This window comes from Xyrauchen texanus, chromosome 16 (assembly GCF_025860055.1).
Source record: "Xyrauchen texanus isolate HMW12.3.18 chromosome 16, RBS_HiC_50CHRs, whole genome shotgun sequence".
In the NCBI taxonomy this organism is placed as follows: domain Eukaryota; kingdom Metazoa; phylum Chordata; class Actinopteri; order Cypriniformes; family Catostomidae; genus Xyrauchen; species Xyrauchen texanus.
Window position 1 is genome coordinate 44,219,490 of NC_068291.1, and position 15,069 is coordinate 44,234,558.

Consider the following 15,069-nt stretch of genomic DNA (forward strand, 5'->3'; position numbering starts at 1 on the left):
TAACAATCAAAGAGTAACAGCTTTAATCCACACAACTGATAGACAGAAAGGACATAAACAGAGAGCAGTTTGTTATCTATCACGTAAAGCCTCCCGTTGTGCTGATAATCTGTAGATGCGCAGCAGTGGGCGTCGTCAGCGCAGCCGCTGTTGTGAAACGTCCTGTGAACGGACCGCTGGGTTCTCATGATCTAGAACATCTGGATCATACATTCTCTGGATTTCCCAACACCAACCCACTTAACTGTGAAGAGAATGCGAAAGTGAGGTTTAATTCAGGGATTGCATTACGGAGTCATTTCGTCTGTCATGTGTGAATGACTCACTAGAAACGCCGATGTGATTCTCCACAAAGCGGATGTAGTTCTGAGCTTTAGGAGGAAGATCGTTCCACTTTCTCGCGGCTGAAGTGTCCATCTTCCATCCAGGAAAAGTCTCATATTCCACCTCCACCTTCTGGAGAACGTCCATGTTGGCTACATGTGCAGATGCATGAAGAGAGAGAATACTTTACACTATTAGACTTCATACCTGATGTTTCTTGTTCATTTGAATCTCTTATTAATCCATGCTCTGATGTCAAAATGTAAATAGTTGAAAACATAAAAACATGCATTTAAGCTTGGGAGAATATAGTCAAATTGAGAATATTTCTAGATGATTTTACCTGGGAAATATGGGATTCTTTTTCCATGTATTTTATAAGCCACGCCCACTTTTATTTCATCCAAGACATCAAGAATGTCCAGTTTAGTCAAAGCAATGCTACAAAAAGTCAGAAAACAAACATTAAACATGACTGAAACGGCACAATTGCACAGAAGGTCGTTATAGGGATTATTATAGTTTTTAATATTTAGTTTAGTTTTTATTTCTGCTTTTTTAATTGGTCAATCCAATAAAGTTTGCAATCCTTGACTGTTAGTTAAATTTTTTAGCTTCATTTTAGTTCGTTTTTATTTTAGTTTTAGTACTTTAGAAATCCCAAAGCTAAAATGTTTACTGATATCGCTTAAATATGATTCATATTGTTAAATTTCTCTTTCTAGTCGCATTTTCATGTCTAATGAAGGCGGACTGTAAATGTTTTACATTTTAAAATATACTGTGTATTAAAAACAAAAAATGAAAATCTTTTCAGGTCATTTAAAGTTCATTTTGTAGTTATGAAAAAGTCTTTTAATTTAAATTTTTTCAATTTATATATATATATATTTTTTATTTTTTTTCCCTAATGTGGAAAGGCCAATTCCCAAAGCGCTCCAAGTCCTCGTGGTGGCGTTGTGACTCGCCTTAATCCGGGTGGTGGAGGACGAATCCCAGTTGCCTCCGCGTCTGACACCGTCAATCCGTGCATCTTATCACGTGACTCGTTGAGTGTGTTACCGTGGAGACGTAGCACGTGTGGAGGCTTCACGCTATTCCCCGCGGCATCCACGCACAACTCACCACACGCCCCACCGAGAGCGAGAACCACATTATAGCGACCACGAGGAGGTTATCCCATAAACACCAGATGTTCACTGCGATAAACTCACCCAGTGAATCCGTTAATCATATGCGCATATTTGAGAATAACCAAATCCAGCCAACCACAGCGTCTCTTTCTGCCTGTGGTCACGCCCACCTCATGACCTCTGGTCTGTAGCAGTTCACCTACAGCCTATGAACAAACACAAGTGAGAAAACTGACTAACTACACACCTCAAAGCCTGATTTACATATTTTTAAAAATTTTATCTCCTTTCCTCCCAATTTGGAATACCCAATTCCCACTACTTAGTAGGTCCACATGGTGGCGCGGTTACTCGCCTCAATCCGGGTGGCGGAGGACAAGTCTCAGTTCGCTTCTGAGACCGTCAATCCGCGCATCTTATCACGTGACTCGTTGTGCATGACACCGCGGAGACTCACAGCATGTGGAGACTCATGCTACTCTCCACGATCCACACACAACTCACCACACGCCCCATTGAGAGAACCACTAATCACCACCATGAGGAGGTTACCCCATGTGACTCTACCCTCCCTAGCAACCGGGCCAATTTGGTTACCCCATGTGACTCTACCCTCCCTAGCATCCGGGCCAATTTGGTTACCCCATGTGACTCTACCCTCCCTAGCATCCGGGCCAATTTGGTTACCCCATGTGACTCTACCCTCCCTAGCAACCGGGCCAATTTGGTTACCCCATGTGACTCTACCCTCCCTAGCAACCGGGCCAATTTGGTTACCCCATGTGACTCTACCCTCCCTAGCATCCGGGCCAATTTGGTTACCCAATGTGACTCTACCCTCCCTAGCATCCGGGCCAATTTGGTTACCCCATGTGACTCTACCCTCCCTAGCATCCGGGCCAATTTGGTAACCCCATGTGACTCTACCCTCCCTAGCATGCGGGCCAATCTGGTAACCCCATGTGACTCTACCCTCCCTAGCAACCGGCCCAATTTGTTTACCCCATGTGACTCTACCCTCCCTAGCATCCGGGCCAATTTGGTTACCCCATGTGACTCTACCCTCCCTAGCATCCGGGCCAATTTGGTAACCCCATGTGACTCTACCCTCCCTAGCAACCGGCCCAATTTGTTTACCCCATGTGACTCTACCCTCCCTAGCAACCGGGCCAATTTGTTTACCCCATGTGACTCTACCCTCCCTAGCAACCGGGCCAATTTGGTTACCCCATGTGACTCTACCCTCCCAAGCATCCGGGCCAATTTGGTAACCCCATGTGACTCTACCCTCCCTAGCAACCGGGCCAATTTGGTTACCCCATGTGACTCTACCCTCCCTAGCAACCGGGCCAATTTGGTTGCCCCATGTGACTCTACCCTCCCTAGCATCCGGACCAATTTGGTTACCCCATGTGACTCTACCCTCCCTAGCAACCGGGCCAATTTGGTTACCCCATGTGACTCTACCCTCCCTAGCAACCGGGCCAATTTGGTTGCCCCATGTGACTCTACCCTCCCTAGCATCCGGGCCAATTTGGTTACCCCATGTGACTCTACCCTCCCTAGCAACCGGGCCAATTTGTTTGCCCCATGTGACTCTACCCTCCCTAGCATCCGGGCCAATTTGGTTGCTTAGGAGACGTGGCTGGAGTCACTCAGCACATTCTGGATTCAAACTGTTGACTCCAGGTGTGATAGTCAGCTGATTTACATATTTGAATATATTTACAGGTATACATGTACATAAACACACTGTCCCCAAAGTGCACGTTAAAGCTGAAGTATGTAATTTCTGCGACACTAGCGCCACCAAACGGATATAAATATAAATCGTTTTCAAAACAGCTTTCTGAATAGTTATGAAACGCCCCTCGTCTACTGTTGTTCAAACAGTCAGATAGCCCCGCCCACAAGCCCCGCCATTGGTTTAGTAATTTTGTTTGTGGGCGAGTCTAAGGGAATTTTTATAGCGCCACAGAGACACAGTGTTTACAGTCTTCAAGAAAATGAACCAATGAATGGATTACTTACAGTTGTCTCTGCATTTTAAGCGGGCATAGAAGAAAGTATTTTAACACCGAAAAAGTGACATACTTCAACTTTAAGCCAACAGATGTTCAACAAGGTCATGTCGCCACTTTATATTTTATATATTATAATATTTAAGAAATATTCCGGGTTCAATCGACAGCATTTGTGGCATAATGTTGATTACTACATAAAATAATTTGGACTCGTCCCTCCTTTTCTTTAATAAAGGACAAATTGATGTTCCAGTGAGACGCTTACAATGGAAGTCAATGGGGTTTAATCTGTAAACATTAAAATACTGTTTCAAATGTATAGATCAGGCCTCTGATTCGCCTGGAGAGGTGCGGCTGTCGTCCGATAGAGGGTGGAGGAGTGTCCGAGGAACAAGCTGCGGCGTATCTGAGAACTGGCGAGTAAGTGTTTTGTTTTTTTTCCATCTCTCTCTCTCTCACTGTCGCTCTACGTTGGCCTTTTCCCTCTCTTTTAAATTTTATAGTGTTTTATTGGGGGGTACTACACTGTTACAGGAAGCACCCCCCCCATTTTAATTATTCCTGTTTCCCTCCCCTTGTCCCCTCCCTCATCCAGGTAGACGGGGATGATCTGCCGGCAGACGGGGCTTAGGGCACGCCCTCCCCCAGGCAAAGAGGAAGGGAGGGGGGGTACATCATGCCGTACCGTCATACCCCATGTGACTCTACCCTCCCTAGCAACCGGGCCAATTTGGTTGCTAAGGAGACCTGACTGGAGTCACTCACCACACGCCCCACAGAGCGAGAACCACATTATAGCGACCACGAGGAGGTTACCCCATGTGACTTTACCCTCCCTAGCAACCGGGCCAATTTGGTTGCTAAGGAGACCTGACTGGAGTCACTCAGCACGCCCTGGATTCAAACTCGCGACTCCAGGTGTGATAGTCAGCGTCAATACTCGCCCCTTAAAATGGCCATCTGGAGGAGATATCAGAAATAAGGGGCATGAAAGACACCGAAAGCTGCTCAGGAAACGTTTCAGTGAGAGTTACGGACGGAACGGAGAGCGGTCGCGCTCCCGTGAAGGGCGACGGAGGAGTGCAGCACGTGTCTGCGAGGGCACACGCCCCAGGACAAAAATGAAACGTTTTCTGAATCGCTATTCATTCGATTTTTAACAGTTTAAAGCGATTATTGACCGACACAAATGATTCTCGATGCATATGTACAGGAGTACTAATCGATGCATCAAGAATACGGGTGAATCGTTACACCCCTACAATGTTGACATTATGTCAAGAGTCAGACTCTATATACATTGAGCTGCTCTGTAGGAAAGGCCCCTATCCCGACTCTGGTGGTGTACGCTTTCGATACTCCAAACACGTCTCCGATGTAAGCGGGAGGGATGCCGAGACCGGTGCACACGCCACCCACGGTGCAGTTCGATGATGTCACAAACGGGTACGTTCCTAGAGGGAAGACAAACAAACTCTTTCAGTACGATATCTTTCCAAGTGCTACAGTGAAGCGTGCGGTTTGTCCTCACCGAAGTCAATGTCAAGAAGGGCCGCGTTAGCGCCCTCCACCAGGATTTTCTTCGGGGGTCCGTGAATTGCATCATACATGAAATAGACGCCGTCTCTGACGAGGGGTCTTATTCTCTCCGCATACTCCTGTAAATGAGACCAGAGCGCCCTGATCAGCGAGCACACGTCCCATAACGCCGGCACAGAGCACAGAGTCTCGGTTTAACTGACCTTTAGCTTTTTCAGCTCACCGTCAGCGTCCACTTTAAGAGAGGGGAACATGGACTGATAATGCTTGACCAGGTTTTTCACCCTTCAGGGGGGCAGAACAGAGAGTTACACGTCACATACACACTGCTGTAGTGTAAGCATGTATAGTTATTGTGAGTATTTTACCTTGTAGAAAACTCATTGAAATCAGCCATTAGATCACATATGCGAAGTCCAGTGCGGGACGCTTTACAAGCATAGGTCGGTCCGATGCCTTTTTTAGTTGTTCCTATGCTATGAACCGAAATACAGGGGGTTAGCAGACATCAAACAGGAAGTACTATTAGCACATGTGAATGGGAATGAAGGGGATGGCCTTATATAAACTACAGTATGATGGATTCTCTAGTAAATGAAGAAAACATCTGTTCTTACTTTTTGCCCTCTTGAGCTTGTCTCTGCACCTCCTGAAGTCCATCAACGGCCTGATGAAAGTCAAACACTGACAGAAACAGATGCACTTGTGAGCTCACTGTACATTATCTTTAAAATATTCCATCACAACAACTTTAGAGAATTATTTTCCGTGAGTTTTACAGTTGACTTTGATTAACACTGAAAAAGCAAAAAAAAAAAGAAAAAAAAAAAAAATAATGTTTTTTTAAAGGGACAGTTCACCCAAAAATTTAAATCCAGTCATTGTTTACTCACCCCAGTGTTGTTGTAACCCTATATGACTTTCTTTCTTGTTCTGAACACAAAGGGAGAAATAGTGAATAAATGTTGTGCTCTGTGATGTCACAATGGCAGTTTATGGTGACCACCTCTTCAAACTTCAAAAGAACACAAAAGTATCATTCAGAAGTCTAATTAATTATTCATGAGACTCATGATTGTTATGAAAGTATACGATAAGATTTGATGAGAAACTGAAATCTAATGTGTTATTTAGTGTAAATGTTCACTGTTGATCTCCTGTGTGTGTTCATGATAGGACACGAGAGCAACAGTTCACACACCCCTCACGACATTGGGGCGTTCAAGCGAAAACACGTTTTGTTTATCTAAAAACAGTGATAGTGACAACAGAACACAACTGCACATAAAACAGAGAACAGAAATTATTAAACATGTCTGAAGAGTTTGTAGAGGAAGAATTGATGCATTTCTATGCCCAGCCTTTTTTTTGAACGGAGTATTTGGATATTAAACTGAAACAAAGAGGAGCTACAGGACGCCACAGTCACACTGTGTCCTAACCTGACGGCAAACGACACGTGATAAAAGGTTTATTTTCTATATTAAACAGAGTTTTTGTCCTAACCAGCTGTGATGAGTGACTTATATTCTATCGATCACATGTTTTCTATTTTCGGCATCACCCAGGTAACTCCATCCGCTGTGAACTGGCACCGGTCCAAAAACATACAAAAAAATAAGGCTGGGCATAGAAATGCATCAATAATTTCACTACAAACTCTTCAGACTTGTTTAGGAACTTCTGTTCTCTGTTTTATGTGCAGTTGTGTTCTGTTGTCACTATCGCTGTTTTTAGATAAACACAACGAGTTTTCGCTTGAACGCCCCAATGTCACAAGGGGGGTCTGTGTGAACTGTTGCTCTCGTGTCCTATCATGAACACACACAGGAGATCAACAGTGAACATTTACACTAAATAACACATTAGATTTCAGTTTCTCATCAAATCTTATCGTATACTTTCATAACAATCATGAGTCTCATGAATAATTAATTAGACTTCTGAATGATACTTTTGTGTTCTTTTGAAGTTTGAAGAGGTGTCACCATAAACTGCCATTGTGACATCACAGAGCACAACATTTATTCACTATTTCCCCCTTTGTGTTCAGAAAAAGAAATAAAGTCATATAGGGTTATAACAACACTGGGGTGAGTAAACAATGACCGAATTATCATTTTTGAGTGAACTCATCCTTTATTAAGTACTTTCTACATTGAATAAATTAGTTTAAGCATGAACTTGAAAATATAAAATACTACATTTGTTTTTAAATCAAATATGTATTGATTAATGTTTTAGCCTATAAGTAAATATTATTTATGAATATTTGTTATTTTTAAAATGCATCATCATGTGTTTATCCTAAAGCAGGAAACCTTGTCAAATATATTCGCTAATTTGAGTAAATTTCACGTAACTTTTCGAAGCTTATGTTCCCAGCATGCATGGCCCTTGAATAATGAAAGAGCCTGCATGGTTTCACTGTTTGCAAGTTGATTCACACAATTTTTATAGTTGATTTTGTTGTTACGTTCGGTAACTTCTTGTTTTATAAAGTCTTACGTTTATTTTCGACTCAAAATGACCCATTCATGAAAACAAATATTATAATAATTGTTACCGTTATTGTGTTTTGTGCACCAAGTCTTGAGGTCTCAATCTATGGTAAGTAAGTTGTTTATGGCACCATCTAGTGGTTATTTGTGAGAAAAAAAGTGGGTTCAATGTTTATATCGATCTGTTTAAGAGAAGTGACTCTTATGATGGGATAAATGACAGCTTATTTTAATAAAGTAAAACTGACATTAATTATTATATTATAACTTGTGCTTGCTTAAAATTTTGAATATTATTTTATTGAAAAAGCCCCTTTGAAATCCACGTATCAAATATGATAAAACAGGCTTTTGAGGTTTATATCTGAATCACCATTACATTACATTCATGCCCACCACATAACAAAATCACAGAGCTTTGAAAACTCTGTCATATACATTTTATAAGATATATTTAAAGTGTGACTAAATTTTCATATCATTATTTTACATTAACAGCTATTATGATGTCATCTTACCATAAGTTCCTGAGAACCAGCAAAAAAAGTTTTACAATTCCCCTTTTTAAATGTCAATAAAAAAATGTGTTTGGTGGATAAAATGTTTATCATTTTATTCATACTGTATTTGATACTGTGATACATTTAAATCCATATGTATAAACCAAGGAGAGGAAGTTGTCACAGTCAAACTCTCAAACATTTGGTATCTCTGAAAAGCCCAGGGAGACCTCTGATAATTGTCAAGAGGTGAAACATAAGAACCCAAACGCAGACGGTGATGAACACAAAAAGTGTTTTTATTCAGAAAAAAACAACGCAAGCATCTTCTGAGAGACTCGGCCACCTCCAGCCGGGCAGCAGCGGACTCGGCCGCCTCCTGGTGGTCAACAGCTTCCTGCCGGTCAGCAACAAGCTCAGCCACCTCCAGGTGGTCAGCATCTGGCTCTTCGGCCACCAACGATGGCCAGAGCCGGCGCCTCAAGGGTCCAGCATCAGCCAGGGCAGGTGCCTCCAGGGGTGCTGCAGTGGAGGAGCTCCGTTTCCTCCTGTTACCTCCAGCCTGACGACTCTCTAGGGTAGGCATGTCTGAGGAAACAGCGATGGGGCTATGTGTTGACTGGGGCCGGGAGGTGGGATCATCAAAGATGGGGTCTCAATTCCCGAGTAGGACATCTTTATCAACCACCTTCAGGAGTCCAAGTCCCCAAACACCTCCCAGACGCATGAAAAAGATGTATAAGACCAGTCTCGCCAATTCCCAACCCCTGAACTGCATTGATGAGTGCCTAGGCATAAATCCCAAAAGGTCAATTGCCCTGGCGATAAATACTAAACCTGAAGTCCAGGGGCAAGTTCTAGGAGAACAGTTCCTGCTTGACTGGAGCGGGGTTCAGATGAAAGAGAACATTTCTGCTGGGTTCAATAGGTTGGTTGGATCATTCTGCCAGGGAATGAAACAGAAGAACCCAAACGCATATGCTGATGAACACAAAAAGGGGTTTTATTCAGAAAAACGAAAAACAAAGCAAAAACAAGCATAAAACAAAATACAAGAACCATGAACAAATCAGACTAACAAGAAACCACAAGGAATGATCCAACACCAGGGCTGGACTGGTAATCTGGCATACCGGGCATTGTCCCGATGCACTTTGGGGCCGATCAGGGGCGGACTGGCCATCGGGAGAACCAAGCAGGCCGGTGGGTCGGCCGCGAAACAGGCCGAATGGGCTGCCGCGTTATGCAGAACGGACCACAAAACGGCGCTGCGATATGCAGAAAAGGACAGCGAACACCCCCCGCTCAACAACTTTTGTCTCACCCCTCCCTCAATACATTTTGGGGCCGATTTATCTTCCCAGTCAAGCCCTGTCCAACACAGGACAAAGAACACGGAAAATATAAAGAAGGAGAAGTCAAGAGGTAAACAAGGAGGGCAGGTGAAGCAAATAACAAAAGATCAGGGAACGAGGGGGCGGAGCCAAGTAACAAGACAGAGAACAGAAACAGCCGGGGCAGAGAAACACATGAGACAAAAAAATCCAGACAATAATACCCCACGGTTTACCACTGTAGCATGTATGGGCTAAACACTTAAATAACAAATGTCCTACACAAAATGTAATTGCTGGACCTCAGGAGGATAATGACCTTTAAAGCCTAAAGCCAAAAAAAAAAAAAAACCTGTGCAATTTATTTTTTTACGATTTATTTTAATAGTTTGTATAATGGTACTAAAAACAGTTTAATGCCAAAATAATTGGACTTTTCTGACAATTCTTTAATGTCAGGCTTTACAGTGTTAACATGTTACTAATGAAAGGTCAAAATGTGGAATGTTCTGGTAAAATGTTCATTTAAATGCACATCAGATCTGAAGGTAAAAGTTACTCTTCATTTTATTCAGTGTATAAAGAGCAATTTCTAACCTATCTAACTTTAATTCAACTTTTAGTTTGAATGACTTAATAAGACTTTTTCGTATTTCTATGACTTTTCCATGCCTGGAAATCCCAAATGTAAACAATTCCATGTATATGACATTTCCTGATCATTTCTGTACCTATGTGAGCTCGATCGGAGATGATGAGTCTTTTTTCCCATCCTTTCAGACCTTCGATTAAAGAAAAAGAACATTAGTCCATGTGATTTGTGTTAATATCAGTTAAAAGGATTTCCTTATTATAAAAGTAGTATTTTACCCTTTTTCTCATTCTTGTCAATCTCTTCAAATAATCCTGGAAGATGAATGACGACCCCGTTACCTGCAGACAGAGAGCATTGCATATGTTTCCTCTAGTCAATCTGGATTAAATGTGCTAATCTCTGAGATTATCACACTCAAATCAGTTTAAAGGTGAAGTGTGTAATTTCAAAATAATGTTCATGTTTTGTGAACACTCCCCCATCTGCCATTGGTCACCCAAACAGATAGTCCCGCCCTAAACTCCCAAGACTGGTTGTGTCTAGTGTTGTTACAATACCAAAACCTTATAAGCGGCTCCGCTAAAGTGCGCAGAACATGCAGACTGTATTTATTTAACCCTTTAAACTCTGAAGGTGTATTTAAAGATTTCCTGTTTTAGTGGAATACCCTAAATTAAAGGCTTATAACTCTACGAAAAATACAAACAAACAAGGAGGGTCGAGCGTTTGGTATCACTGTAAAGAAACTTTTCATATTGTTTAATGATGTAGATTATGAGACTTTTTGAGACTTTCAGTCTAAGAAGCAGCTGAAAAATCACAAAATAAATAAAGAAAATAAAGAAAAAATTTGAGCCCAAAAAAAAAAAGTTATATATCTCTGGGTGTAAATAAGGTGGATCCGAAAAACTGCTTTTATGTTCCCAATCATGTCAACTCTATCTGGGAAAATGTTTGTGTTGATACAACAAAGCAATCAAATATAATTGATCATAGTGTCTAAAAACATCTCCACACAAATAAAAGATAATAAGTGTACATAAGAACTAATTACACATGCAAACACAACAATGACTAAAGGTTTGCATAGCATGCAGACATGATTTTAGTCATGAGATTTCACAGAATGAGTTTCATTCTGTGTCATTTGAGTCATCATTGAGTCTGTGTCGTGTATTTGGCGCCATCTCCTGGTGGTCATATGTAACATTGTGCTTCATGTGGATTATCTAATGATCTATACATCTGATTATCTTGTGTGTGGACTCCATTGAAAGATAATCACCTCTTTTAAATAATGGTGATATTTTATGTTGAAGTTATAAGTGAAAACGCTGCATATAAGCAACAACAACATAATTATCAAAGACATATATTTAGCTGTTACTCGCTATAGTTTTGTCTATGAGTAAAACAAATACTCTGGTTGTATTTTACTCTTTAAAAGCTTTCCAACGACATATGACACATGAATATTTGATCAGATTGATGTTTTTACTGATTACAATAATATGTAAAGTGCATTTTCTTTAATAAATTATAAAAACGTAACATTTCTGATTTATCTGCAAATTTCAAAGCACTTGATCAGTTTTGTAAAGTCAAAACTGTAGTTATTAATATTTTGACGTTTATTTTTGTTTCTCGTGGGCGGGCCAAAGGGCCTAATCGAGCTTAAAGAGTTAATTAAATATATGGTTTCATAATCACATGGTTTATTAATCAATGTTACTATTTTAATTGAATTATTACCAATTTGTCCCTTTCAGTGTAAACAGAATAACGGCACACGCTAAACTAAGTGTGTATCGACTAGGTACCGAAGTACCGGTACTTTTGACATCACTATTATGAGTCAATAATGTTGAAATAACGAAAAAATGACACACTTCACCGAGTTACTAACGCTCTCAAATATGTCCAATGTAACAGTAAATATCTCAGGCAATGATACTTTAATTACAGAAAGCGTCCTGTGCATTGGACTGCAAACTCTTTATTCTCACCGATGAATGATGTGCATTTGGTGCTGATTATTCCACTGGGGAGAAGATGGAAATCATACTCTTTCTCATCCACCACCACTGTGTGACCAGCGTTATTTCCTCCCTGTGGAGTGACAGACAAATCAAAGTCACCTTTGGGATCGTTTGCAGCCACTGTAAACTTACTGTAAATAGCCAATGGTAATTAATAACGGAGTTTAAATTGAAATTAATTATCTTCAAAGGGGAAACCTGGAAATATGACTCGGTTTGCCCTTTACCACAGATGTGTCCAATGGAAAGACAAGCCCCCAAAAACAGCCCGACCCGACCAACCAGGACTCAGAACCAGCGGCATGGGCTCCTATTTTGAACAGCTTTGGCAGTGGGCATCTGTCGCCCGAGTCGTGCCCTTCTCACATGTCCAGTAATGCTGGGAATGTGACCCGAGTTCAGCCGAGGGCCGGGCAGAATTCTTTGACTGACATTTAGTGCGATACAGACCAAAAGAACGGCACAGGGGCCAATATCTCATTTTAAAGTTTAGAGAACATATTTAAAAATACAAATTGATAAGGACTACGACGACTACACTTTAAACGGGGCCATAACCACCATAAACATTTTGAGGAACAACCCCCCCGCCCACACACACACACACCTCCCCCCAATATTCATATGAAATCCATAAGTGTTTTTAAATATTGAATATATGGTTACATGCAGGCACACACCGTCAATGTAAACAACACACATAAGGATTAATACAGTATATTGTTTATGCATTTATTGTGCATTGTTTTTGCACAAATATGACTTATGCTACATTATATTTATGATGTTCTAACAGGTTTTCTCTACAGAAAAACAAGATACACTCAAAACATGTTTTAGCATGTTTTGTAAAATGTATGCATTTAAATTTCATAACAAAATCCCATTAAATTGAATTGTGTAATTTTCTAAATTAATTTTAATTTAATTAGTTAATGATGAAACATTTCTCAATACAATTCAATGGAATTTTGTTATGAAATTGAAATGCGTAAATCTTAATTTAATAAATTATTTTTTGGAGTGTAGAAATTTGAATTTGCCCCAAAAAAGATATTTATGCATTAATAATATTGGTTATGTCCAGTATAATAACCAATAACTAAAATAAAAGTATTAGTGATTATTATAAATTCTATTTTCAAAAATCTAGATTAAAATGCATGTCAAATTGGTAGTAATCGATGAGTTAATTTTGTTTTTTTTACAAGTAAAAAAACCTTTATATTATTTTCTACAAAAAATAAAAATGGATTTAATTACTTTAATTGAATTTTAATGACTTAAGTGTCATGTGGTGCAACCATCAAGTAAAATGTATTCAAATAGTTTCCTTGTACCTTCAATACATGAGAGCTAACTTAATTATTAATTTCACATTTTTTTTCAAACATATGTTTCAAGGTGAAAATTATTTGTATTAAATATCATACATTTTTAAGTAAAAAATATCAAGTAGTTTTCTCGTGGTTGCACCAAATGACCTGAACCAAATGTGCATTTACATTTACATTAAAATGGCAAAATATTGATTTTTTTATGATAATAACAATATGAAAATAATAATTTTGAAATAGCTGCTATTAATGACTTTAATTTGGTGGACAAAATTTTTCAAATATTAATAATATTTTTAAATTAAAAACAAATACATTCACTGCTTGTTTTATGAAATTATAATAAAACATCATTCATCACAACCAGTGTGGGTTACTCTAAAAAAGTAATGAATTACTAACTAGCAATTACAACTTCTACAGTGTAATTAGATTACTGTACTAATTACTCTGTATGAAAAGTAATCAAATTACTTATTACTAATTACTTTCTAAACTTCAACCTCGACCAGATGAAAAATACAAGGATAGATATGAAACTTTATTTTTAATTCTTTCAAATAAATATATATCAAATCAAATAAATTATTAATGAGCTGGCCAAAGAATTTAAAGGGGCAGCATTAAATTACAAAACATATATTTTAACATTAGATATTAAATTCACTATTGCTTTATACAGAATTTAACGCAATTATATCAGAAGTATCTGTAATTAAATTGATGAAAAATTAAGAGTAATCCCTTACTTTACTTTTTTTTCAATGGAAAAGTAATTTAATTACAGTAATTAATTACTTCGTAAAATATCAAAATGACTTTGAATTGAGTACTTGGATATATATAATAGTTTAAGAATAAAAAAATATATATTTTTTAGATATACGATTACCTGACATCTGCACACGATATCAGACTCTGTTGCCAATAAATCAACAACTTTCCCTTTGCCTTCATCTCCCCATTGCGCGCCCAGAACTACCGTCACTTTGTTCCCTGAGTCGTTTCGTGGCCGTTTAACGGCGTCTGAAGGCGGGTTCGTGCAGCTCTTGTGGTCGTTCACTGACCAGTTTAAAGACATGTCTCCGCAGCGGAATGAAGTAATAATGACAGCTGTCAACCCGCGCGCCTCAACGACACTCACAGAAACTGAATTTGAGCGGATAGAATGGACGTTGTGTCTCAAAATGGGCGGGAATCTGCGGCCCGAAAGTTGTCTCTAATTTGTCAGGAGCGGTATGAATATATTTTTCCCTATTTGAACTCCTTAATTATTTACAAATAATTCGCTAGTTTTTAAATGGAAGTATTCAAGTTGTCAAGTCCGCGGCTGAAAACGCGGGGTCATGTGCAACATGGTACTTTTCTCATCGCTGTACAGGATGGCCCAATCACAGACGTTGCTGTTTACTTATGGCTTTATGAATAACCAGTTTAATAGAGATTGCCGTGGCGTATTTTGTTTTTATCTCAAAGCGTACATCCTAAATATATAACAGGTTTAAAATATTACAACTTGTAGTGTACAAATGTCTCAGTTATGACAATAGTCGTCTTTTGATTTGAATGTGATCCTACGTGGGATTCGGGTTTCTGAGCCGTCAAGCGTCCCCTGGAGGCCAACAGCCGTTTTCCGATGGAAAACCGCCATCATGCGCATGCGCAGACAATGTGCTATTATTGAATAATGAAGCACCGTGACTGAAACGCACAATTGAACTTTCAAACTTTAATCTTCAGCAT

General features: G+C 39.6%; 1 protein-coding gene across 1 annotated transcript; it reads right to left on the reverse strand.

Annotated features, from left to right (window-relative positions):
• On the reverse strand, window positions 1–14,445 carry adss1 (adenylosuccinate synthase 1). The gene is made up of 13 exons (XM_052145489.1): window positions 14,219–14,445; window positions 11,957–12,059; window positions 10,226–10,288; window positions 10,087–10,137; window positions 5,638–5,704; window positions 5,389–5,496; window positions 5,224–5,305; window positions 5,013–5,139; window positions 4,781–4,935; window positions 1,539–1,663; window positions 668–765; window positions 327–476; window positions 1–244 (listed from the first exon to the last, which is right to left on the reverse strand). Exons 1-13 carry the CDS (start codon window positions 14,405–14,407, stop codon window positions 192–194), a joined length of 1,371 nt encoding a protein of 456 aa, XP_052001449.1. The 5' UTR covers window positions 14,408–14,445; the 3' UTR covers window positions 1–191.
• Window positions 14,446–15,069: the final 624 nt, after the last annotated feature.

Coding starts and splice junctions, on each gene's coding strand:
- adss1 (XM_052145489.1), bottom strand. CDS start 14,407: ATGTCTTTAAACTGGTCAGTGAACGACCACAAGAGCTGCACGAACCCG. Junction 12,060..14,218: donor ATATCGTGTGCAGATGTCAG/GTAATCGTATAT, acceptor GTCACTCCACAG/GGAGGAAATAACGCTGGTCA. Junction 5,140..5,223: donor GTGAGCTGAAAAAGCTAAAG/GTCAGTTAAACC, acceptor TCTCATTTACAG/GAGTATGCGGAGAGAATAAG.